The sequence below is a fragment of the Nycticebus coucang genome, chromosome 4, assembly GCF_027406575.1.
Source record: "Nycticebus coucang isolate mNycCou1 chromosome 4, mNycCou1.pri, whole genome shotgun sequence".
Lineage (NCBI taxonomy): Eukaryota > Metazoa > Chordata > Mammalia > Primates > Lorisidae > Nycticebus > Nycticebus coucang.
In genome coordinates this window covers 28,778,248-28,806,234 of record NC_069783.1, presented here as the reverse complement: position 1 = coordinate 28,806,234, position 27,987 = coordinate 28,778,248, and the positions used below count along the sequence as shown (strand labels likewise).

General features: G+C 35.9%; 1 protein-coding gene across 9 annotated transcripts in view; it reads right to left on the bottom strand.

The window, feature by feature from the left end:
- LCLAT1 (lysocardiolipin acyltransferase 1) overlaps positions 1-27,987 on the bottom strand; it is a 217,116-nt gene that overhangs the window by 58,411 nt on the left and 130,718 nt on the right. For all 9 annotated transcript variants that reach the window (XM_053589206.1, XM_053589203.1, XM_053589202.1 and 6 more), the window contains 2 exons: positions 22,538-22,684; positions 16,575-16,691 (listed from right to left, as the gene is read on the bottom strand). In XM_053589206.1, coding sequence (XP_053445181.1) covers positions 16,575-16,691; positions 22,538-22,684 — 264 coding nt within the window. The remainder of the gene's footprint in view (positions 1-16,574; positions 16,692-22,537; positions 22,685-27,987) is intronic.

Genomic DNA, 27,987 nt, shown 5'->3' with positions numbered 1-27,987 from the left:
ACTTGTTAGAAAAGAGTATGAAAAAAGTGATTAGGACAATTGTGTAGAGCATGATGAGAATAAGATGAAGGAACCCTAATAATCAGGAGAGATCAAGAAACTGAAGTAGAAAAGGTACTTGAACAGTCTTGAGGTGCCAACAGGAGTGGCTAGATGGTGGGGAACAAACTCACTCAGAAACTTTTCATCAAACTCCAACTTCCACAATGGCGAAAGGATAAAAATGTCCACTGGACTTTCGAAAAACTCGATACCCAAAACTTCACCAGACTTATCAATATTCTCCATTGATGTAAACGGCTTAAACTGTCCTCTAAAGAGGCACAGGTTAGCTAACTGGATAAAAAAACTCCAGGCCAGACATCTGTTGCATACAACATTCACATCTTACCTTAAAAGATAAATACAGAGTCAAGGTGAAAGGATGGTCGTCCATATTTCAGGCAAATGGTAATCAGAAAAAAGCAGGTGTTGCAATTCTATTTGCAGACACATTAGGCTTTAAATCAACAAAAGTAAAGAAGGATAAGAATGGTCACTTCATATTTGTTAAGGGTAATACTCAATATGATGAGATTTCAATTATGAATATTTATGCACCCAACCAGAATGTGCCTCAATTTATAAGAGAAACTCTAAGAGACATGAGCAACTTGATTTCCTCCAGCTCCATCATAGTTGGCAGCGTTGGATCGATCCTCTAATAAGAAGCTCAGCAACGAAATTTTAGATTTAAACCTAACCATCCAACATTTGGGGATTTAGCAGACATCTACAGAACATTTCATCCTAACAAAACTGAATACACATACTTCTCATCAGCCCACGGAACATACTCCAAAATCGATCACATCTTAGGTCACAAGTCTAACCTCAGTAAATTTAAAGGAATAGAAATTATTCCTTGCAACCTCTCGACCATGGAATAAAAGTTGAACTCAGTAACAACAGGAATCTGCATACTCATACAAAAACATGGAAGTTAAATAACCTTATGCTGAATGATAGCTGGGTCAGAGATGAGATTAAGAAGGAAACTGCCAAATTTTTGGAACAAAACAACAATGAAGACACGGACTATCAGAACCTCTGGAATACCGCAAAGGCAGTCCCAAGAGGGAAATTTATAGCAATGCAAGCCTTCCTCAAGAGAATAGAAAGAGAGGAAGTTAACAACTTAATGGGACATCTCAAGCAACTGGAAAAGGAAGAACATTCCAACCCCAAACCCAGTAGAAGAAAAGAAATAACCAAAATCAGAGCAGAATTAAATGAAATTGAAAACAAAAGAATTACACAACAGATCAATAAAAAATAAAAAAATATGGTTTTTTGAAAAGGTCAATAAAATTGATAAAACTTTGGCTAACCTAACCAGGTAAAAAAGAGTAAAATCTCTAATTTCATTAATCAGAAACGACAAAGACGAAATAACAACAGACTCCTCAGATATTAAAAAAATCCTTAATGAATATTACAAGAAACTTTATTCTCAGATATATGAAAACCTGAAGGAAACTGAATACTTGGAAGCACGTCACCTTCCAAGACTTAACCAGAATCAAGTGGAAATGTTGAACAGGCCCATATCAAGTTCTGAAATAGCATCAACCATACAAGATCTCCCTAAAAAGAAAAGCTCAGGACCAGATGGCTTCACATCAGAATTCTACCAAACCTTTAAAGAGGAATTAGTACCTATATTACTCAACTTGCTCCAAAATGTAGAAAAAGAAGGAAGACTACCCAACACGTTCTATGAAGCAAACATCACCCTGATCCCCAAACCAGGAAAAGACACAAAAAGAAAAGAAAATTATAGACCAATATCACTAATGAATATAGATGCAAAAATATTCAACAAGATCCTAACAAACAGAATCCAGCAACATATCAAACAAATTATACACCATGACCAAGTCGGTTTTATCCCAGGGTCTCAAGGCTGGTTTAATATACGTTTAATATACGTAAATCTATAATCCAGCACATAAACAAATTAAAAAACAAAGACCATATGATTCTCTCAATTGATGCAGAAAAAGCTTTTGATAATATCCAGCATCCCTTCATGATCAGAACACTTAAGAAAATTGGTTTAGAAGGGACATTTCTTAAACTGATAGAGGCCATCTACAGCACACCCACAGCCAATATCATATTGAATGGAGTTAAATTGGAATCATTTCCACTCAGATCAGGAACCAGACAAGGCTGCCCATTGTCTCCATTGCTCTTTAACATTGTAATGGAAGTTATAGCCACCACAATTAGGGAAGAAAAGGTGATCAAGGGTATCCATATAGGGTCAGAAGAGATCAAACTTTCGTTCTTCGCAGATGATATGAGTTTATATCTGGAAAACACCAGGAATTCTACAAAACTCTTAGAAGTGATCAAGGAATACAGCAGCGTCTCAGGTTATAAAATCAACATTCATAAATCAGTAGCCTTTATATATACCAACAATAGTCAAGCCGAGAAAACAGTTAAGGATTCTATTCCATTCACAGTAGTGCCAAAGAAGATGAAATATTTGGGAATGTATCTATTAAAAGACATGAAAGATCTCTATAATGGGAACTATGAAACTCTAAGAAAAGAAATAGCTGAAAATGGTAAAAAATGGAAAAACATACCATGCTCATGGCTGGGAAGAATCAACATTGTAAAAATGTACATACTACCCAAAGCAATATACAATTTTAATGCAATCCCTATTAAAGCTCCACTGTAATACTTTAAAGATCTTGAAAAAAATAATACTTCGTTTTATATGGCATCAGAAAAAACCTCGAATAGCCAAGGCATTACTCAGAAATAAAAACAAAGCAGGAGGAATCACGCTACCAGACCTCAGACTATACTACAAATCGATAGTGATCAAAACAGCATGGTATGGGCACAAAAACAGAGAGGTAGATGTCTAGAACAGAATAGAGAACCAAGAGATGAATCCAGCTACTGACCATTATTTAATCTTTGACAAGCCAATTAAAAACATTCAGTGGGGAAAAGATTCCCTATTTAACAAATGGTGCTGGGTGAACTGGCTGGTGACCTGTAGAAGACTGAAACTGGACCCACACCTTTCACCATTAACTAAGATAGACTCTCACTGGATTAAAGATTTAAACTTAAGACATGAAACTATAAAAACACTAGAAGAGAGGGCAGGGAAAACCCTTGATGAAATTGGTCTGGGTGAGCATTTTATGAGGAAGATCCCCCGGTGAATTGAAGCAGCTTCAAAAATACACTACTGGGACCTCATCAAACTAAAAAGCTTCTGCACAGCCAAGAACACAGTAAGTAAAGCAAGCAAACAGCCCTCAGAATGGGAGAAGATATTTGCAGGTTATGTCTCCAACAAAGGTTTAATAACCAGAATCCACAGAGAACTCAAACGTGTAAGCAAGAAAAGAACAAGTAATCCCATCACAAGCTGGGCAAGGGACTTGAAGAGAAACTTCTCTGAAGAAGACAGGCTCACGGCCTACAGACATCTGAAAAAATGCTCATCATCTTTAATCATCAGAGAAATGCAGATCAAAACTACTTTGAGATACCATCTAACTCCAATAAGATTAGCCCATATCACAAAATCCCAAGACCAGAGATGTTGGCGTGGATGTGGAGAAAAGGGAATATTTCTACACTGATGGTGGGAATGCAAATTAATACATTCCTTTTGGAAAGATGTGTGGAGAACACTTAGAGATCTAAAAATAGACCTGCCATTCAATCCTATAATTCCTCTACTAGGTATATACCCAGAAGACCAAAAATCACATTATAACAATGATATTTGTACCAGAATGTTTATTGCAGCCCAATTCATAATTGCTAAGTCATGGAAAAAGCCCAAGTGCCCATCAATCCACAAATAGATTAATAAATTGTGGTATATGTACACCATGGAATATTATGCAGCGTTAAAGAAAGATGGAGACTTTACCTTTCATATTTACATGGATGGAGCTGGAATATATTCTTCTTAGTAAAGTATCTCAAGAATTGAAGAAAAAGTATCCAATGTGCTCAGCCCTGCTATGAAACTGATTTATGGCTTTCATATGAAAGCTATAACCCAGTTATAACCTAAGAATATGGGGAGGGAGAGAGGGAGGGAAGGGAGGAAGGAGGATGGGCAGAGGGAGGGCAGAGGATTGGTGAGATTACACCTGCGGTGAATCTTACAAGGATACATGTGAAACTTAGTAAATGTAGAATATAATTGACTTAACACAATAACTAAGAAAATGCCAGGAAGGCTTTGTCAAGCAGTGTGATGAAAATGCGTCAAACTGTGCATAAAACCAGTGTATGGTGCCCCATGATCGCATTAATGTACACAGCTATGATTTAATAATAAAAAAAAAGTCAACAAAATAGACTGGATTCTTTTTTTTTTTTTTTTTGTAGAGACAGAGTCTCACTTTATGGCCCTCGGTAGAGTGCCGTGGCCTCACACAGCTCACAGCAACCTCCAACTCCTGGGCTTAAGCGATTCTCTTGCCTCAGCCTCCCGAGTAGCTGGGACTACAGGCACCCGCCACAACGCCCGGCTATTTTTTTTTTTTTTGTTGCAGTTTGGCCGGGGCCGGGTTTGAACCCGCCACCCTCGGTATATGGGGCCGGCGCCCTACTCACTGAGCCACAGGCGCTGCCCAATAGACTGGATTCTTATGGTCATAAAACTGAGAGTTAATGGATAAAACAGACAACTAAACTAGCAATAACGCAGTAAGAAATACATATACACAGAAGGTGCCAAAAAAGGTATACACATTTTAAGAAAGGAAAAACTGTATTAAAATTGTAATACTCAATATATACCCACTACAAAAGATGAACACAAGTCACATTGAGCACCTCTTGTGATTGCAGAAGACAAACATGATTTGAGTATTATACATTTAAGTTTTTTTCTTTCTTAAAATGTACATACATTTTGGGGGCATCCTTCGTATATGTATAAAGTACAGTAGGAAAAGCATCCATACTGGGAACACAAGGCAAGGTATCTAAGGTTAGGATAGTTGTCGAGGCTTCCCAAATGAACTGCAGGTGACGCAGGCTGAGGAGGAAGAGCTATGGCTTCAATGGAGAAGCTCAGAGCAGAGTACTGTGCATTCCCAGAGAGGAGTGTGGTTCAGTAAGGCTGGAATAAGTACTACAACTAGTGAGGTGGGAAACAAGGCTGGACAAGGAGGTCATAAAGGGCCTGGTAAATCATGTTAAAGCAAATTTAACCTTGGAGTACTGTGCCATGTAGGGAGGGTTTCGACTGGGAAATGACAATCAGATTTGCATTGTAACATTTATTGAGTGCTTACTATTTTTCCAGCCAATGTGCTAAGTGCTTTATGTATAAGATTTCAATGAATCCTCAGAAGAATCGTATGAAGTCACATAAAGTAAGTTGTTATTCCTATTTCCAAATGATGAAACTGAGGCCGAGGGAAAGTAACCTGACCAGTTACACTGATAATCTTGGTGAAACTGGGATTTTTATTCTCTGATTAATATAGGGGGTACATATGAGTAGGCTACATAGCTTGCTTTTGTAGTGTTAAAGTCTGACTTGTAGCTGTGCCTTCCACCCAGGAAGTATGCAATATACCTGTGCAATGTATTCACTGGGTGGGAATTTACCCAGTCCCTTTTCTCTTTACTGGAATTTACATGAGCTTTTCTCTCACATGAGCATGTAGTTGTTAATCTACTGGTTTTAATTAAGTACTGAGTACATGTGGTGCTTGTTCTTTGCATTCTTGTGATAATTCACTTAGGAGAATGTCCTCCAAATCCATCCAAGTTGTTACAAAAGATATGAAATCTCCATCTTTTTAATGGCTGAATAGTATTTTATGGTATATGTATACTACAGTTCATTAATCCATTCATGTATTTAAGGGCACCTGGGTTGTTTCCACATCTTTGCAATTGTCAATTGTGCTGCTATAAAAAATGTCCTTAGGGTAAGATGACTCTTTTTCTTTTGGATAGATACCTAGTAATGGGGTTGCCAGGATTCTGGGAATTCTATCCCAAGTCTCCTGACTCTAGAGCCAGACCACCTAAAGCAGTGTGCTGCCATGCCCTCCATAAAAAGGTTTGATGCTCCAGCCAAAGGAATGGTTAGAGCAAGACCAGAACTGAAAAGACTAGCTGAGTAAGCTGTATGATAATTCAGGGGCGATATAATAGACACCCAGACCACAATGCTATTAAGAATGAAATAAGAGGTAGAGTCAAGACCCTGTTTGGGATTTCACAGTATGTGAGAAGGCAGAGGGAGTGAGCCAACAAATGACTTCCAGGTTTTTGGCTCAAGCAACTGAGTTGGTGATACCTAGTATATGATAGTTAAGACAAAGGCTTTACAGCCAGACTCTCAGCTCTGCTACTTAAAAGTTGAATGATCTTGGACTATTTCACTTTTCTGTGTATCAGTTTCCTCGTGCATAAAATAGAGATGATTAAATACCTCCTTCCAAAATTAAATGGCCTAATTCGTATGAAGCACTTAGAATAATACTGACACGTAAACTAAGTATTCAATTAGTGTTAGCCATAATTATTACCATCAGCACCATGGCATGGGGAATATGAAAGGAAAGCAGCTTAGGGAGGAAAGACAAATTTAATTTTGGACACAGTGAAGCTTTAGTGCCTACAGAACCTCCTAGCAGACAACGGGTGCACATATGGCTCTGAACTAAGAAAGGGCTTTTGGACTTAGGAATCATTAGTATATCGGTGAAAATTTAAGTCACCAACCAAATGACATGCCCAGGGAGAATGTGTGGTATGAGAAAAGAAATGAATCTAGGAGAGCCTTATGATACACTTTGGATTTGAAATCAGACATTTCATAATGACCTAACAGTTAATTAGAATGACTTTTGATGTCTTATGATCTAATAGTTAATTAGAAAGACTTTGAATGCCTTATGATGAACAAGACATTCAAGGGACAAATAGATAAAAAGAACCTGCAGAGGAACATGAGAAATGGTCAGAGGAAAAGAAAAAAACGAAAAGCCAAAAAAGAGTCAACAGTGCCAAATGTTGCTAAGAGGGGAAATAAGATAAAGGCAGAAAGGGTTCATTGGCCTTAGAAATAAAATCTTTATCCTTAATGATCTCTAGGAGGTCATATGGCCTTTGTTGTCCTTTTTGGAAGGTAAAATGTATTAAGTAGCTATTAACAAAGGTCTACTGTGCTAAGAGTCCTATTAGAGAGAAAAAAAGTCATTCTAGTTAACTATTAGGTCATTATGAAATGTCTCATTTCAAATCCAAAGTGTAGTTTATTATATCTCAAACAAGAAGCAGTACATTAAGCAAAGTATGTACCTAACTATAGACACAGTTTTGCCATATTTTTTAGTAGAGATGGGGTCTTGCTCTTGCTCAGGGTGATCTCCAGCTCCTGAGCTCAGGCAATCCTACTTCCATCTCCGTAGTGCTAAGATTATAGGTATCAACCACTGTGCCTGGCTGCAGTTTTGTCATCTTAATGGTACCTTGTTCATGCCAGCAGCAAAGAAACCTGCAGAGTGAGTGAGTTCTGATAAAATAATGAAAGGCATTTTCCACAGCTGTTGAGAACTGCATATTTTTCTTTGCAAGAAGTGGTCCAGAGCCTGGAGGGAAGTGGTAGTTAGTGGGAGAAGTTCTGGTGAACACAGCAGATGACAGAGTGTGTCCAAGTCCATGCTCTGTAGTTTGGGCAGCGTTGTTTGTGTGACACAAGGCTGAACATTGTTTTGAAAGAGGATTAGCCTGTTTCTGTTGACCAATTTCAGCTGCTTAATTGCAAGCACCCTGATCATTTGATCCAACCGGTTGTGGTAGACATTCACTGCAATCAGCTGACTAGGTTCCATGATGCTCTAGTGCAGTGGTTCTCAACCTTCCCAATGCCACAGTCCTTTAATACAGTTCCTGTGGGTCATGACTCAGAGGTTGAGAATCGCTGGTCTAGTGGATAATACGAGGGGTGAAACACCAAACAGACACATTAGCTTTTTTTGATGACTATTTAATTTTAGAGTGTGTTTCAGCACTTAATCTTTATCTAATCAACATGCCAAATGCTTCTGATTATCCAAAAGAATCCTCTTTTCATCACATATAACACCATGGTATAGAAGTAGTTTGCTTTTTTGTCATGACAGCAAAGGCAAGCTTTGAGATGATTTCTCTTTTGATGTTCATGTAATTCATTCAGAGCTCATCTATCCAGCTTCTAACCTTGACCACGTGTTTCAAATGGTCCAGTATTGCTGGAATAGTAACATCAAACCTTGCTGCTCATTCATGCAGAGGTTCAGATGGATTCACTTCCACCACAACTTTCAGCTCATGATTATCCTGATTATCCATCCACCTTTAAAAACCATCAGAATAGAACTCTCACACCATCAACATACTGTGCATTTATTAGCCACGTCCTTCCCAAACACTTCATTACTATTTCCAGCTGTACTGCATTGGTTCCATTGCTGGAACTCATATTCAAAAATAACATGAATTTTTTACTTATCCGTGGTTTCACAAGAATTGCTCTAAAAAACAATTTGAAAAATAATCACAAGCCAAAATGTGTGTTTGAAAGACCGAGGACGTACCTTCACAATAAACTTACAACAAGAATTGACAAGGTGAAATGTCAGAGATACCAATTGTCAAACTTAATACTTGAGGAAATCTGACATTTCATACTTAATAACCTAATACAACTTGGAGATACTGGGAATGGACACTTGTTAGAAATCCTCAAAGGAAGAATAATATTTGAAGGTTAAAGCACAGAGCAAAGCATAGCAAGTTTTAGCTGGGACAGATATAACTTAGAGGCAAAATTTAGAAATCATAAAGCATAGTCAGAAATGGTCAATTAATTCAGTGGTTCACACTGCAAGAAGGGGACTTCCGAGTGGTAAAATTCAAAAGTACATTGGATCTCTTCTTGGTCTTTTGTCTGACATCAAGTGTAAAAAGTACATTGGAACCATATTCTTGGTCAAGGAATATGGAAACAACACAGATATTTAAAGGGCTTTCCTTCCTGGAAAAAAGACCTACTTATCCTTTAATTCTCAGGTCCTCGGTGTCACTTTAAGTAAGGATAGGCTCTTCTTTCTTTATGTCCCAAGATATTTTCTTTTATTTATTTATTTTTTATTTTTTTTTTTGTGATTTTTTTGGCCAGGGCTGGGTTTGAACCCACCACCTCCGGCATATGGGACTGGTGCCCTACTCCTTGAGCCACAGGCGCCGCCCGTCCCAAGATATTTTCTATTCACATCTCTGATATCGCATTATATTTTGAAAATATGATAATCTTCAAGAGACTAGGTGTCCAGGAAACATTTTCTAAATATATAAACATATATATATAATTACATTAGAGTGGTACTTTATGAAGGCTGATTGGGAGCAGTGTCTAAAATGGATTAGCAAAGGAGAAACCAGAGGCATACCAGTCAGAAAGATGGGAAAAGGGAAAAGAAGTAATGGTAATCCAAGTCATTGAGGCCACTATGGAAATGTACAAAAGTGGGATGTCTGTAAGAGATGTTTCCCAAGGCAGTATGATACAATTTGGTATTTGAATGCAATGAAATAGGACATAAAAATAAGATTTTTTAAAAAAACCTTAAGAACACTTATATCTTTTAATTTTTAATTCAGTAATTAGACTTGGGAATTTATCCTAAAGAAATAATCACAGATATGTATATATACCTTGGTATTATTCATAAAGGTGGAAAATTGCAAACAACTTTAATTTTGAACAATGAAGACCTGTTAAATAGTGGCCCCTCTGCCTGATAGAATAAAATGCATACATTAACATATCATACTTAGGAAAAATTATGTAAGGATGAAGAGAAAATGTTCATACTATACTAAGTTAAAAAAAAAACAACTTTATAAAACAGGACATATGAAGGAACTCTAATTTTGTCGGATATATATGTGTATGTATACATGTTGAAAAACAGAAGGAGGCTGTATGTCAAAAGATGAATACCGAATATTTTTGAGAAGTGATTAGTAAGACTATGGGTAACTTTATTTTCTTCTTTAGAATTTTCCAATATTTTTTATGATACATGTCTATTTTAATAATAAAAATACTATCACATTTTTATAGAAAGTGAGCCACTGTTAAAAAAAATCAGTTCATCAATTTTTGAAATTCTGTTGCAAAAAGAAAGAAAAAGAATCACAAATTGAAAGAATAGTTTAAATGTCTTTTTTTGTTTGTTTGTTTTAAAGATTAGATGAATATAAGAGGAATTGGTAAATGTAGGAATCTAAAAAGAAAATGAAGTTTATAAAGATATTTATATTTTATATATATAGCTATTGTTGGCTCTACTATGAGTTTTGTTTAAATGGAAACCAGGGAGAAATCTTGGGTAGAGATAAAAAAATTTAAAGAATAAATTTTATTCTTTAAAGAATAAATTTTTGTAGCATTTGAAAAACTACAGACTAGTCTACAGTGGAAAAGAACATGGGCTTTAGCATCAAACCTGAGTTTAAATCATGGGCTGATGCAGGCAGTCTGAGCTTGGACCTGATTATCTGTGTTCTTAAAAATCTCCGCAGTTAATTCTACTGCAGTAAACAAACATGTATACAACTCAAAGCCTGGAATGTGGTAGGTATTTGACAAATGTTATGTACAGATATAGGGCTTCTGTCAATTTTAAGACTGTCATGAGATTTTTTTCACTAAACTCAATGACAAGATCTGTCATAAATGAGCAGCTTAGATTTTTTTGCTGTTGGTAGTGGGGGAAGGAGGACTAAAATGAACCAAGAAAACAATATAATTACCCTTTATGGTCGAGAGCAATAGCATGGCATTTGAAGATTCAACATGAAGAGATCCTAAAGGTCACTGACATATAGTCATGTATAATTTTGCTGTGGCAAATTTGATTAATTTCTGCTTCATCATGTGTAGGTCACCAGGTCATTTAGGTGATCTGTGTGCTTACCAACTCATTAGTATCCAAATCTCATTTAGGTTTTATTGTACTTTATCACTGTAAATAGATAAAAGATTTCTTCCTTGTAAAATGGCCTCAAAAGAAAGTCAACTGCTAATCTACGGAGATATTTGCAAATTTGGGGAAATGGAAAAAGTCTCAGAAAATATTCTAGCAAATGTCAAAGGTCTCTGTACAATCACATTTTGTATAACATAAGGGAAAGGTCTTATCCTATTTCATAAGTAGTTTCCTGCAATAGAAAGCCACATGAAAAGGTCAGAGTGCATAATGTAGAATGCACTGAATATTTCAATAATTTGTCTGCCTTTCTTCCTTGCCTCCTAAAACATGCGCTGTTAGAAAGGGTAAGGGAATGCAGTCCTGGGAGAGGCCTGCTAACTAAGACGAATGCAATGCCAAGTGTCCTTAGGCCCCCTGTCAGACAACAGACTGGACCATAAGGGGGTAACTGGGCACTAAGCAAGGAAGTTCAAGAAATTAAAATGGGCTAACAATGCAGTTGAAGACTGAGCTGTCTGTGATTGGGATACTGCTTTTATACAGCTAGGTAACCACCAGCATATTCAGAGCAAATGAGAATTACTGCAGACCAAAATGAGAGATACCAAAACAAGACCATCACATAATATATTTGTAATTTGGGTGTTAAATCAGCAATTCTCTCCCCCTGGATACAGAGTGAAGAGTTTTGTTCAGGTGTGCTGACCCAAATTGTCTAGTGGGAATTTAATTTCATTTTAATTTAATTTAACCTTTTATCCTTTAGAACACAAGAATATTCCTTTGTATTCCGAACATGAACATATTAGAATATGCCCTGTTTTATTTTGAATTCAAAAAAATTTCACTTTTCAAACCTAAAACTAAAAGCAGTAGAATCTCTGTAAGTTGACCACTGAAGAGACTGTAACAAACTGGTCAACATACAGAGGTAATCAACATAAGAAACTACACCTACTGTACTAACGTGGGGCACGTCTGGTCTATGAAAATTAGGTCAACTTAAGGAAGGGGTCAATGTAGGGAGGGGGTCAACTATGTAGTTTCTCCTGTATTTCTCTGTGATTTAGTTTTAATACATGAGCTGATTTACTTGAGTGACTTGATCTAGAAATGAACAAACTAAAAACATGACCATTTGGGGGCAGAAATTACATTTTTAAAATTAATAATGGCTCCAAACAATCCACTTAAATAAGTGTTACTTTACCACCACAATCTTTAGCTCAATCAGGTAAGATTTTTCCTACTTGACTGCTCTGGTCCGTACTGGCTCTAACTCTGTGCCGTTTCTTGTATTCTTCCACAGTCATCCCCATTTTTTTTTTTTTTTTTGGACTATCCAAATCACATGCAATCTCTAATGCCCAAGGGAAATTCAGCTTTCTATAAGAAGCCTTGCCTGAGCATTTCAATACTACGTGATCTCTTGAACACTCTTGTATTCAGCATAGTATCTATATATTAGATACCATAAAATATAGTGCTTAACTTTATTTTCTTGTATTATTTTTAGGTTTTTCCATGTGTATTATATATGCATGAAGACTGTAAATCCCTGAAGACAGGGTTATATCTTAAACAGGATACCCGCTAACAAATAAAAAGTAACAGTTTTATTCCATCTCCAGCTACTCTAACCTAATCTCAAGTTGTTACAAATGTGCACACATGTGGTGCCTAATTATTACGTGGATACATTTCAGTAATTGGCCTACAAAATGTTTAAGAAAATCAAATAATGGGTAGATCAAAACATTACTGGTTTAAAATCAAAGAGTTGTTACATTATTATTAAAAATAATGAAGTACCAGAGATAATGATGAATATAACTTATATTTATATAAATATTTATATTTATTATTTGTAATAATTTTTTGGTACAATAACTTAAAGATTTAAAACTATGTGATAAATCTATTATAGTTGTATAATTAAAAACACACACATACACAAAAATCTTTCTTCATGTGAAAGTCTCCTTCCCCTTCTTTTGAGTTTGGGTTATTTTAGAATTGGTAAAAAAAAAATTAAGTAATCACATATTGAAAGGTTCTGTGATTAGTGGTACATATGAAATAATCATCCCTGGCAAATTTTTACCAGTATAATACTTAATACTCTGAGAAGAATATGCTAGAATGACTATGTTGTCTTATTTTTCAGATGTAAGAAAAAAATAGTCAACTCAATTAATATTGGTTGAGGCTTTATTGTGTGCAGGGTATTCCGTATCCACAAAAAGAGAATAAAGCAAGTATAAACATGATGGAAATCAGATACTCAGGGTAAAGTCACATGTTTGGTGTTATATTTTAGGATATGTGTGTATTTTCCAAGTGTTCTTAATCTTGGTAAAATATACTGTCAGCAAAAGCACAAAACTATTTTCCTTGTTTTGTACTTTCGTTAATTCAATACTTTCTGGTAAAACTTTAAACTTCTTGATGTTCTGAACTACTTATCTGCCCATTTGTTCCACCTACCTGATAGATGGCAGGGACATTGAGTTTAGTTACAAGTATGAACAGTGGAGATGTAAGTTTGTGGTACTTTGTTTTAATATATGGAATATTTATTTACAATGGTCATTTGTTTTAACAGCAAGTTTCCTTTCCACACAATTTACTTCTAATAGCAGATCTAAGGTCTAACGATAAGAAAGCTACACTGAGCCCCTTTCTGAGTTTTGGATTCCTTTTATGAAAGGGCAGTTTGGACTAGATGGCCCCCAAGATCTTCTCCTCTGATCCTTAATAAAACTCTTCTCTCTTTGTTCACTTGATCCCCTGCCCTCAACTCTTCTGCTGGTGCCTTCTTAGCCCCTGCTTGCTCCCCCTTGCCATCTCAGGCTGCATCATGACCACCATCCTTCTATTGAATTTTTTCTTAAAGAAAATGATTTAGCTCATTATTGTTACAAAGGTGCTTTATGATTTGGGGACTTTGTTAATTAAAATCATACTATAAATACAAGAGGCAACAAGTTATAGTTAAAAGAGCATGCGCTATTCAGTTAGACAAACTATATTGCAAAAACTTTGATGAAGTTCTTAACCTCAATTTCAGCTCTAGTTTTTCTTTTCTTTCTTTTTTTTTTTTTTTTAAGTTTTTGGCCGGGGCTGGATTTGAACCCACCACCTCCAGCATATGGGACCAGTGTCCTACTCCTTTGAGCCACAGGCGCCACCCTCTGCTTCAGTTTTGTACGATGAGTTATATATTAATGATATCTACCAGCTAGGGTTGTTGTGAGAACTAATTGACCTTAGGTATATAAAATACTTAGCATAATGCCTGATACTTAGTAAACAATGTTAGCTACTATTACTATTAAAATCATCCTCATGTTTTTAATTTTTATCATTATATTCTACTGGTCCCATCCTAACTGAAATAAATGGAATGATTTAACTATCATTTTCTAACTGAAGCAAAAGGAATTATCTAACTGTGTTTCTCTTTTTTACTAATAGAGGGGGGGACAATCAGTTGCCAGTCTGGCAGGAAAATTACATATTGTGGTTGACTAGTACTCCAAGTGATGGCTAAGTACACATTAATACACATTAACCAAAGTTATAAATCAGTTTGCTACTAAAATATTTTCCATATTTCAAAACAAAGAGCTTTATAGATATATCCTTATCCTCTATAAAATAATCTCTTGACTATCCTGCATGTATTTAGGAAGATCTTTTTTTTTTCTTTTTTAATTTAGGAAGATCTTTATTAGCAAAAGATGCGTCCCATAAGTAAACTTTTGTTAACAAAGAAATCTAGCAGGTGAAATGTGTTCCAATATGTCAAAAATATCTTTAAAGGAACCATTAAATACTATAAAACAGAAAATACCGTTAAATGAAAGGGTGAATTTAAGGGGGATGTCATAGTTAATGACACATAGTCACGTTTTTAAAGAAAAGTGTTACCAATTTTTTTGGAGACTTTCCATTACACAGGCATAAAGAACTGGGTTTCTCATGAGCTTCTGTGGGCAGATAAGACACTCAATAATCATATAAAATATGACTGTCAAACTCACAAGTCCATGTCATATTAGCTGTAATCTCAGAATTTCAAAAGCTAGTTAAACTAATTAATAGGAACAATACTTTTGGCTTACCATGCCATGTGATTTTAAATTAAATGCGCATATTTCTTTAAAATCAGAATACTTAGTTGTAAAGAAGCTTTATTTTGGCAGGTGATACTCTGTATCTTAAAGCACATTAAGCCTTAAAACAACCAAGGGTGATATCATTTAGGGAAGAAGAACCCTTATACCTCTTCTTACATAATGGTTCAAACCCTTTCATGTATGTACAGTTTTATGACAATGTAGCAATTACCAAATGAAGGTATTAATTTCTCCCACAAATCACCTTTATAAAATAAGGCTTGCTAGAAATCAGAGTGGAGAGTACAATGTGTAAACAAGATTATTCCATGAGGTGACTCTGGGCTTTGAATTATTCTTGAAAAATAAACACTTTGGTATGTATGGATATATATTTTATATATATATAAACATATAAATATGCAGAACTGTAATAAAAATACAGTGGGACTTGTACGTAACAAAAATATCAAAACACAAACATTCAAATGGGTATGATACCATCAATGGAATCACTCTGTCTTCACAAGTCCTTAAAGAGATGTGACCTGAAACAAGTGTGAGGTGGTAGTATGAGTCACAAACAAACCACGAAGCAGAATCACGAGGCTTTGTCCTGGACTTGAGTCACCTATAGAGATCTATTTACCACAAGGATACCAGTTCTGTTGAACTATGAAATGGTGGTAACTTGCCTTCCTATAAGCCAGTGAAGTGAGTGGAATGTAAAATTATTTTTTAAGCTATAAAGAACTATAATCATCTAGTGAGAAAATGAGAGATTCTCAAATCCTAAAAGCGAAATATTTGATTAGTGTAAGTAATAAGATATTTTTAAAATAATTTTCTACTTTGAGAAATATTTAAAAATGGAAATAGGGGCGGCACCTGTGGCTCAGCGGGTAGGGCGCTGGCCCCACATACCAAGGGTGGCGGGTTCAAACCCAGCCCCGGCCAAAACTGCAACAAAAAAATAGCTGGGCGTGGTGGCGGGCGCCTGTAGTCCCAGCTACTTGGGAGGCTGAGGCAGGAGAATCGACTAAGCCCAGGAGTTGGAGGTTGCTGTGAGCTGTGTGATGCCATAAGCACTCTACCAAGGGCGATGGGGTGAGACTCTGTCTCTACAAAAAAAAAAAAAAAAAAAAAAAATGGAAATAGTCTAATTGTATGTATCATTTTCTGTGTGTTCAAAAAAAGAAGAGAAATTTTACAAATATATCTTTTATATTTCTAAAGAATACATGACAAAATATTTTAGTATGTGGGGCCAACTTATGATAAAAATATAGTATCTCATTTCTTGAGATAAAGTGTATAAAAGTGCTTCATAAATTCTAAAGGACTATACAGAAAGTTTAGCAATTTTGTCACTTCCATTAAAAAAGTACACTTTGAGATGGGTGCTTACCTTCTCTTAAACGGTCTACCACAAAAGTAAAGCCTGTAGTTCTTGGATGTAAAACATATTCATATTTCTGAAGTCCATTCTTTTCAGCAAAATCGTTACTTCGAGCCTTGCTGTTTTCTAAACAAATTAGCAGACCATTAGAACCCATAAAATAAAAAGAGAAAAGTGAGGTAAGGGAAGAAGTACAAATTTTTTTTCATTAAAAATGGCAGTTAATTGTTCTGTAATTACCAAACACAGTATACTGACTCAGATGAGAAGATATGAACATTTCAGATGGACTCTTACAATGATCCCAGATCTATTAATTGGAATTTTAAAATTTTGTAAGTTTCCGGAGGGAGGGGGTTGGGGCCTTGGTGTGTGTCACACTTTATGGGGGCAAGACATGATTGCAAGAGGGACTTTACCTAACAATTGCAATCAGTGTAACCTGGCTTATTGTACTCAATGAATCCCCAACAATAAAAAAAAAAAAAATTTTGTAAGTTTCCTGAAATTCATATTCAAATTCTTAAGATTCTTTAAAAGATTTCTTTAAAAGATTTAAAAGATTAAAACGTCAACATTCAATGAAAGTTGAAATGTAAATAAAATGTTAAACAAAAATTTTCATGAGACAGTACTTACATAATAAAATTAAAATACTACAATATAAAAAGCTAATAAAATAAAAATAAAAACTAACAAAATTTAGGCATCCAGAAGAAATAATAGATCAACATTTTTTAAAAACCCAATAATTTAGGCCTTTAATGCAAAGTAAAATATCTGCCTTTCTCAGGCACAGAGCCTGCTAATATTACTAACCCAAACCACTCCACAACAGAATAGGCACAGACGAGCACATCATGTACAAACATCTGAACATGGTTTGGCTGAATATAGTTAGAGTCAAATGTATGTTCCAATTGTTGGCAAAACTTCTTTTTCCATTCCATGAGGTAACTTTCCAAGTTCCAAGAAGAACCAAACCCATTATTCAGCAAATACATTGGGAAAAAGTAATGTGTTCAGAAATTTGGCCTCAACTGCTGGGAGAGATCACGAAATACCTATTGATAACAACAGATGTTAGAACCTACAATCTTCAGGTGTATCCTGAATTTTATAAACTATTATTCCGAGTCACAAGAAAAATATCTACATAAACACAATTTTATCCGGAATAAATTTAAGATCTGAGTCCTCAAAACCTCTCAAAATCACAGATACATTCCACAACACTAAAATATTCAAAGAACATTCTATAAAAGAGGAATTGGGTCAATAAATAAAGGTCCCCACACAAGTCAAAAGGAAAGGCCCTAAACATAAGAAGTGATACGCTCCTCTCACGTTCATCTGAGCATATCCTGGATGTGGGACTATAATATTCTATTTATGTTGCAGTCAGCTGACAGGACCTTACATGGGATTAGGAAAACAGAGACACCACAAAGAAGAGAAGTCAACTACTCTTCAGTTTGTTCTGCCAGTTTGTCAGAAGCACTAGGGATTCTGAAGACAGAACTTAACTCTGGTAGAATGTGAATGCAAGTATAAATAGTTCTGAAACTAACAGTCACAATGTGGGAAGGGGAAAATAATCAGAGACACTGAGAAATTGAGGTGCAACATTTTTTTCCCTCCACCTCCACTTCATCTGACATGCCCACACTCTGTTATTATTACTAACTTTACTAGCAGCTCACTTTCCAACCACAGCCTCTTGTCAGCTCACTCCCTGTAGCTCTCCCACTTCAACACTCCCCCCAGCCTAACTTCTGGCTACTCTGCTGTTCTCAAACCAACTGGACATGTTCCAACCACAGGATCTGTGCAGTTGCTGCTTTTCCCTTTGCTCAGAATGCCTTTCACCCTCTCACAACCACTGCATGGTTGTCTGATTTGTTCATTTACTCATTACTTAAAAAGGGGCTTTGTCTAACCACCTTAAAAATAGCACTGATATCCCTTCAATTACTCTCTATCTCCTTATTCTGCCTTATTTTTCTGCACAGCACTATGACAATCTGACCTATTTAAACTAATTTATTTTATTATGTTTCTACAGTATTATTTATGGTTTGCATTTCTATGGTATATTATAAAATTATAATATTTTTATGTTACTAATATCTTTACTAATGACATTAAGATAAAGATTTGTTTAAAAGATTAAACTAATTTATTAGTTTATTATCGGTCTTTCCTCATCGAGTATAAGCTTCATGAAAGTATAAACTTTGTTTCATATATAAAGCTCTAAGCACTCAAATAGTCATTAAAAGAAGTAGTTTAATGTAAAAGGATGTTAAATTGTATGCAATAAAACTGCTACAACGTGGAAACAGCTTCCTTTTCCAAATCAGGGAAATGGAACTCAAAATTATGGCATACTACGGTGGTGCCAGTGGCTCAGTGAGTTAGGGCACTGGCCCCATATACCGAGGGTGGTGGGTTCAAACCCAGCCCAGGCCAAACTGCAACAACAACAAAAAAAAATAACAAGGTGTTGTGGCAAGCACCTGTAGTCCCAGCTACTCGGGAGGCTGAGGCAAGAGAATCGCCTAAATTCAAGAGCTGGAGGTTGCTGTGAGCTGTGATGTCACAGCACTCTACCAAGGGTGACAAAGTAAGACTCTTTCTAAAAAAAAAAAAAAAAAATTATGGCGTACCAATTGTGAATGTTAATTTTATGTATCAACTTGACTAGGTCACAAACACCTAGGTATTTGGTCACACGTTATTCTAGATATTTTTGTGCAGGTACTTTTTTGAAGATGAGACTAATATTTAAATTAGTAGATCAAGTGAAGCAGATTACCCTTCATAATGTAAGTAGGCCTCATCCAATCAGTTGAAGACCTTAACAGAAAGACGTGCCCACTTCTCCCACACATGAAAGAAGGAATTCTGCCTCTACACAGCCTTTGGACTTGAACTGCAACTCTTTCCTGGATTCCACTCTGCAGATTTCAAACTTGCCAAGCCTCCAGAATAAGAAGACCCAATCCCTTCTCTATATATTCTGTTGGTTCCATTTCTCTAGAGAACCCTAACTAATATACCAATATGGAACTACCCAACCTTTAAAACACAATTTCACAGAATAGTGTAAAAGACTACAATATAATATTAGCTAAAAAAGGAAAAGTATGATCTCAATTTTTAAACTTCCATAACTTATATATATATATATATGCATATATACACACACACATGTATATGCCTATGTGCAATGTGTATGTGTTTGACTAAATGATCCAAAATTAAATGTTCATTTATGGACAGTGGGATTACAGCAATTTTTTGCATACTTCTATGTCTCTCAATTTCCACAGATTAGTATACATTAATTCCATAAAAAAGTCAGAGCCAATAATAATACATAAACATAGAATGTAAAGTTACATTTAAATGCATTAATCTGAAAATGTAAAAGCAAGCTAGATTCAGAACTTAAGGTGAATTATAAAACCTCCTCTTGGGCTGAAAAACCCAAGTTTAAAGTTAACTGTGGTAACTAAAAACTCCTTTTAATTAAAAAAACTATATCCAAATTGGAGATACATTCTTAGCCTTTTTGTCCAACTAAATAAAATTATCTATATAATAATCGTTTTCTAAAAAAAGTTTTAAAGTTTCAGGATCAGTCTGGTTTCTTTATTTGGCAAATAGTCTGGCTTTTGCAAGTTGGTCTTAAAATGTAAATACCATTTGAACTTAAAATAACATTTTCTGATGAGCAGTCCAGATTCCCAAATTATTTAAGTTCATCATCTATAAAAGAAACCTGAGAAAAAAGATTGAATGAAAAAAGTTTTACATATATATTTTGTGGACTCTGTAACTCTAATATATGAACATATTAACACCTAATTTACCATCAAACCAACAACACAAGACCTTTTTATCCATTAGCTTTTATTTACTAAAAACTTTCCAAGCTGCCATTCTTTAGTGTATGTTTTGGTATTCACAAATACAAATATATCATTTCAGTAAATGGCTTTCTATACTTTATTAAATGAAGTGATATTTCAATATCCAAACTTAAGTATTATACATTCTAAGTATTATAAAAGTTAAATATGGCTGTCCATTATAATTTAATGATAGTTTAGTTCTGGGAATCAATCAACTTACAATAATATATATTCATGGTTAAATAATAGGCAGCCAATATTATCCTATTATCGTCTTTCATGCAACTACTTTTTCAAATGTATACTATACAATAAGCATGTACTTTAGAGATCTGCCTAGTATTTCAAAATTACCATGTTTCCTTTAGCTCAGTTCTATGCGCAATAGATGAGATAAAGATCTTTTTATTGGTATCTGTGGTAAAAGTTTCCCAAAACACCTTAATTTCCCTTATTAGCCTATTATAATGGCTGAGTCACTCATTCACTTACTTAAATACAGTAGAACCTCCATAGTTGACCACTTCCCTACATTGACCACCTCCTTAACTAGTTTTCACAGACCAGACATGCACCATGTGTACATATCAGTACAGTTAGCCTAGTTCCTTATGTTGACCACCTCTGTATGTTGACCAGTTTATTATAGTCCCTTGGTGGTCAACTTATAGAGGTTCTACTGTATTTAAATAATTTGTAGTTTTCATCTGGAACTCTTTTTGGGTAATGGTTCTATAAATTACTATGTCCATAGTATGAATTAGGATGTTCATTTCTAAGGGTTGTCTTTAGTCTATTACTAAGGATTTGGAAGACAAGGTCATGTTCTAACGCTCTATACTATTTGTGATTTTTAGACTTCAGTTCTACCCTGCTTCAGTCTCTCTTCCCTCATGTAGCAGACCTTCATCTACTGGATCCTTCTCTGAAATTCTGCTTTCTTGAAGTTACCAGGGTATTAAAGGTAAATGTTGCTCTTTTGAGTCCTAGGATTCTACAGACTCTGTTCTCCCCTACCCATCCCAGTATCAACCAGAGCAGTTCTACTTTTATCCATTTATAGTCTCACAATTAGACAGGGGACATCACCTGCAAAAATGACCTGTGGTATAAAAACACGAAAACCGTTGATTTAGTAAGGATAAGAAACTGTACAGTATTTTTGTTGTTAATCTTTGTAAGAATTTCTTGAAATCCACTGGCATTATTGGCCTATACAGTTTAATATCAGAGTAGACAGAAAAGTTAAACATGTCTTCCTGTGTCCTCTCTACAGCTCAATGATGAATAAATTTTCTTCAGGAAAGGATAAAGCCTTTCCTGCCTATGGTAGGGATAAGGTTTAAATATCTGGAGAAAGGTAACTTTAATTTAAATCACCAATAGCTGAAATCAGTTACCATCAGTTCTTTTTCTTATAAGGAAGAACTTGAGGGAAAAGGGCTTAATGGATAAACAAATACCTTGGAAGAGGACCAAAGAATACATAGAACATGCTGGACAAATTTAACCTAAAACATGATTTTATCTATTTATTTTAGAGACGGGGTCTTCCTCTGTTGCCCAGGGTAGAGTACAGTGCCATGATCACAGCCCACTGCACCCTCAAACTCCTAGGCTCACATAATCCTCCTGCTTCCTTAACTTCCAGAGTAGCTATGAGTACAGGTACAAGACACCATACCTGGCTAACTTTTCCTTATTTTTTCAAAGATTAGGTCTTGCTATGTTACTTAGGCTTGTCTCAAAACCCTAGCCTCAAGTGATCCCCCTGGCTCAGCCTCCTAAGTCACTAGGATTGTAGGCATGAGTCACATAGGATGGCAAGTGTGAATAGTAATGTCTTCTTGGGGTTGCCTCTTACAAATTTAATAGGCTGAAAAACAGGAGTTCTGTGTTCTGACGTGCTGTTCTTAACCTGAGTGACCTTAGGAGTGTGTCCTGAATCTTAACTGGTGTTCAGTTATTTCATCAGAGGAATAATTTTAGACTAGACGATTTCTAAGTTCATTCATGTTTTAAAATTTTGTGATCCAACCCAGACTACCTTACCTGTAAGATCAGTCCCTTCTGGGAATATGAGGAGCTGAAGTGGTTCATGGATATCACAAAAATAATCAATCATGTCTTCAAAATGGCTCTTGTCATCCTTCCATTTCCTATGAATAAAGATATAGGCAGCAGCCTGCATGGCCCAACCTAGAATCAATTTAACAAGTATATATAATTTATATTCAATTTTACTGCCAATAGTCACATATTATTTCATTTTTTTGGTCTTACTATAAATTATGTATCATAATAAGCATCGTAATATAGACCATAAATTCAGCACTGATCCTAAGTTAATAAATAACACACATACCAGAAAATTTTCTGAAAGGGGTTTGACAATCTTGAGGTTTGCAAAATTCTCAAAACATCTTGTTAAGCCAAAATTAGCTATTAAAACATCAAGGAAAAACTTTCCCTAATATTTATACAACTAACTCATCCAAGATTGTACAATCCTAACTAAGCAGACAAAATAACCAAGCTACCTACAAGACCTAAAAGGACATGTGTTGCCAGTCTTCCAGAGCAGTTAGCCAAGGACTGTCCTTAGGTCATGTGTACAGCATTTTCTTTAATATTTCCCCTTCTATGTTATTCAATTTCTAAATGCAACTACCATTTTCAACACAAGCCAGGTTCTATTTTTTTTTTTTTAAAGGAAATTGTGCAATGGCTACCAACCACATTAACTAGGGTGAACAATGTGACTACATTCTTTTTTCCTAGGGCACATTTAACCTTGCTACTCCAGAGGCAGCCCTGAATGAATCCTGTTTTACAATACTGGCCATCTCCTCCTGGCCACAGATAACTAGAATTACTGTGGTAGACACCTGCCTCAAGGCAGCCACTCCATAGTATAAGTTCAAGAGCCCAAGAGGCATTAAAAGCTTGGGAGAAACGAAATAAATATCCAGGCCAATTGAATGTTCTCCCTCAGAAATGCCACAAATGGACAAAGAGCAGAGATAGCTGAGGCAAGAGAAAGCATACTGGAGTAAAAGGTCAAAAACTCAAGATGCTGAGCTGCCTAAAGCTGATTTTGATTCATAACAAAAGGCAGTTTTAACCTCTACAAGTCCTTGCCAGTCTATGGATCCAACTCTTGGCCATCTATGAGTATCTAGCTCTTTTGCCATGCCATTATAATATATTCTCTTTATTTCAGTTGGTAGGGATGTGTGGTGCTTTCTTATAAACAAAGACCACCACTAAAACAACAGCTATCATCATTTGTAAATACAATTGTACCATAAGAATATAAAAAAGTGATCATTAAACTGTCAGTGATTAAAAAACATACAACTGTAGCAGTTTGAGAAACTAATACTTTCTCAAGTTTACTTGAGAAAGTCTAAACTAGAATATTATATTGTATAAATATAAATAAGCACATACACACAAAAAATGAGCCTCGGTGTATAGGTCTTGCTGATAAGCATTCTCAATTTGGGGGGCTAATTTGGCTAAAAACAGAATTTGAGGTTCCAAATCATTTTCACCTCAGAATTTCAAAGCTATTTTCCAATCTTCTATCATTTAATGTGATGAGTGAGATAACTAGCTATATAAATTTGCATATGTAACCTAATTTTTCCTAATGAGATAATTTACTTCTTTCCTCTGGCACCTTTTATGATTTTCTTTTTACCCATGCTTTTATAGAATTTCTCATTTGACATTATATTCAAGGAAAATCCCTTGCATTAATTATCCAGCTCACTAATTTGATCTTCAGCTGCATCTGTCCTGCTCATTGAGTTTAACAATCATATTTTTAATCTTCAAGATGTGCAATAGGTTTGTTTTCACAGCAGCCATTTTCATGAATAAACAGCATAATTAAAAATGCTAATTATTAATGTTTACTAAGTTCCTGTAAAGTGGTCTAAGCACTTGCCATTTAATTAATTCTCAAGAAAACCTATGATTTAGGTAAACTTAATATCCCTATTTAATGGATGAAAAGGCTGAGGGACATCCGAGACTCAAAGAACTGGGAGGTGGTAAAGCCAGGTTTTAAACATAGACAGTCTGACCCCAAAGCTGATGTTTTCAATCACTATCCCGAATAGCCTCTCTAAATACATACTTGAATCTAAGGATATTCATTACACAAAGTTTAAATTCTCCTCAGAGCATTATTTATTCCTTAGAGATTAGACTTTCAATTCTCAGTCTAGACTCTCTTCAAACCTGTACATTTTCCTTGAATGTTTATTAATTCTACACTGTCTTCATATTTGTAAAGGATGTTTTAGACTGAATAATACTGATAGGTAGACTGTGATTTCCTCATTCCAAGTGACAGTATCTGTTGCTCCCTTGGGGGAAGGAAGCAATTTTGCTAAAACTTTTCTAATATTCTGTATATCTTCCAGAAATTTGAGACCAACATTTTTGAATCTTTTTTATATCCTTTAGCTCATGTGCATTTCTCTCTTTATTAAAAATAAAAATCACAGAAACACTTTGAAAGATTTTGTCCTCCAACTTCATGTCATTGCTGCATATTTTATCTATATTTAAAGCAATACTCACATTTTTCTTAACATTTTTGAGATCCTCAAAACATACATTTTATGATTAATATTATCTAGTTATATAAGCTGATTCATGATAGTGTTAGTTGTATCTTTAAAATTAGTCTATATAACTTGTCTTTATCATACTTTTTCACTGCAGGACATTCTGTCTTTAAACTGAATTTCTCAGACAAGGGCTGTGAGTCTGGCAAGTTTTATAAAGATAGAATCTGGACACACCAGTATAGCTCTGCGACCACTATCTTCTTTCCAAAACCCTATATCTGTTATTAGTATTGCCTTCTCAAAGCAGATGTGAGTAATCCCTGAGCACATACTATTGTCCAAACCTAGTTTTCTCTGATTTATAATTCCTTTTATTAAGTTTTAGAGTTGGTTAGAGGAACCAAGACAATAATAATAATAAATACTTGAATGCATTTTTAACATTCTTTCTCAATAACATATAAGCCTTTCACCATTTCTTTTCTTTTCTTTTTTTTTTGTAGAGACAGAGTCTCACTTTATGGCCCTCGGTAGGGTGCCATGGCATCACACAGCTCACAGCAACCTCCAATTCCTGGGCTTAAGCGATTCTCTTGCCTCAGCCTCCCGAGTAGCTGGGACTACAGGCGCCCACCACAACGCCCAGCTATTTTTTTGTTGCGGTTCGGTTGGGGCCACCCTCGAACCCGCCACCCTCGGTATATGGGGCCGGCGCCTTACCAACTGAGCCACAGGCGCCGCCTGCCTTTCACCATTTCTTTTTACATTTTACAGTAGATGGATGTAGTTAAGGTAATCACAAAAACATCTGCACTATTCTTCTACTATTCTAAAAACTGAACCTCAAAAATAGGTTAAAATTTATAATTTTTGTCAATGTATTCATTAATTCAATAAGACACCTACTATGGCACAATGAATGTGACACCAGAAACAAAAAGCACTATTGAATAAATGGATAACTGTTCTCTTCAACATTATTTTCAATTCTGAATAAAGAATGTGGATACAACCAAGGAAATGCTACCATAGGTCTCCATTAAATAAGAATAAATAATATGGGCAGATGCAAATTTTATTTAAACTTCTGTCACTGAACTCACTGAATATGTATTTATGTATAACAATAGTAGTTATTCAAATAAACCCAGAAATAAATTAACATGTAGATACGTTTTTCAAAAGTTCAATTTCTTCAGGGTGCTAAATGCTAGACAGACAAAGTTAGAGAAGATCTATCTACCCTGAGCTCACATTACAGATTACACAATGTTCTTCCCATCCCTCTTCTAAGACTATTTCCGTGAAGGCTCTGAATTTTTATAACACTGAATGAAGGCAGACAATTTTATGACCTTTATCCAGCAATGATACTATTGTAGTATGCTGTATCTCTAAGTCTCAAATATTTCTGTGCTGAAAATACAAGATAAAAATCAAAGTATAAAATACGAGCAAGCAACTAAATTACATTTAGAATTTAGGTTGCTTTAGAATACTATTTCAAATTTGAAAGATCACAAAATGGAGACAAATGGACAAAAGTACACTTACTGCAAATTTCACTAAACTCCAAAAGCAGAAACTATTGTATAATACCTACAGAAATTCTTGCTTGACATTGAGGCCATATATATTTATTGATGGCTTTTGGTTGGCAAGATAATTTGGGGATTCATGCCAACAAGGGACCAAGACAGTTATCTTTGTGATTATATTGGGCACATCAGTTTGAAAGTCAACATTTGATCAATTTTCCTCCTGCTGCAAAATCAATTCCTAAACTAAGTACACTACTAGCCCGGTATACTATGAGGACCTATACTATGAGGACCAATGATATCCCAGTTGCAATGGGCATGTGGTAGGCAGAATCACCCCCGAGATATCCACATCCTAATTCTTGTAAATACAAATATGTTAGATTACATAGCAAAGGAGAATTAAGGTTGCTAACTAGGTGAATTTAAGATAGGGAAATTATTCTAGATTATTCTGATGTGCCCAATATAATCACAAGTGTCCTTAAAAAGGAAGGCAGAAAATGATTCAGTATTGATGTGAGAAGGACTGGACCAGCCATTGCTGACTGTGAAGATGGAGGAGGGGGCCACAAGCCATGAAATGTCCACTAGAATCTGGAAAAGGCAAGGAAACAGATTTCAAATAGAAGCTACAGAAAGGAATCAGTCCTGTCGATACCTTGATCTTAGCCCAATGGAACCCACATCAGAATCAATTTGTGTCATTTAAGCCACTCTATTTGTAGTATAAGCCAGCAATAGAAAACTAATACAGGGGGGCGGAGCAAGATGGCAGCCGAATAACAGCTTCCTTCCATCTGGGCACCGTGAGTCTGGGGAGATAGGACTCCAGGCATCTCCGGCTGGTGGGAACTGCCTAGCATCACTCCTATGAGGATACAGGGAGTCAGCGAGAGACTTCTGGACCCCAAGAGGAGGACTAAAACAGTGGAAAACCGGCAAGTGGTCGCATATGTTCAATCCGTCTAAACCCGCCCACAACTGTAAGTTCAGTAGCAGCGAGACTGCAAACCAGAAAGGCCTTACCTGTGAACTGTTTTGATGTTCTTGGACTTGGCACTGAGTTGAACTGCCCTGGGGAAGGCCTGAGCAGGAGTGCGGAGAACTTTGGCCATTGTCTAGGGCCCCAGTCTGAGCCGCTGAGCCAGACGGAGCTAATAGTGTTTGGCGGTGGGTCACACGGAACCATTGCCAGTGATCTGCCCCGGCAAGCTCCGCCCTCAGGGTCGCAGAGCTAGAAACGGGTGGGAGCTTGTAACCCAGCAACCAAGTAGCCTAAGGGTGGGGTCTGAGCTGCCTTGCAGCCCTAACCCTCAGGGACAGAGTGAGACCGGTTTTGGCACACTGGGTAAGTGGATAGCCACTTCAGCAG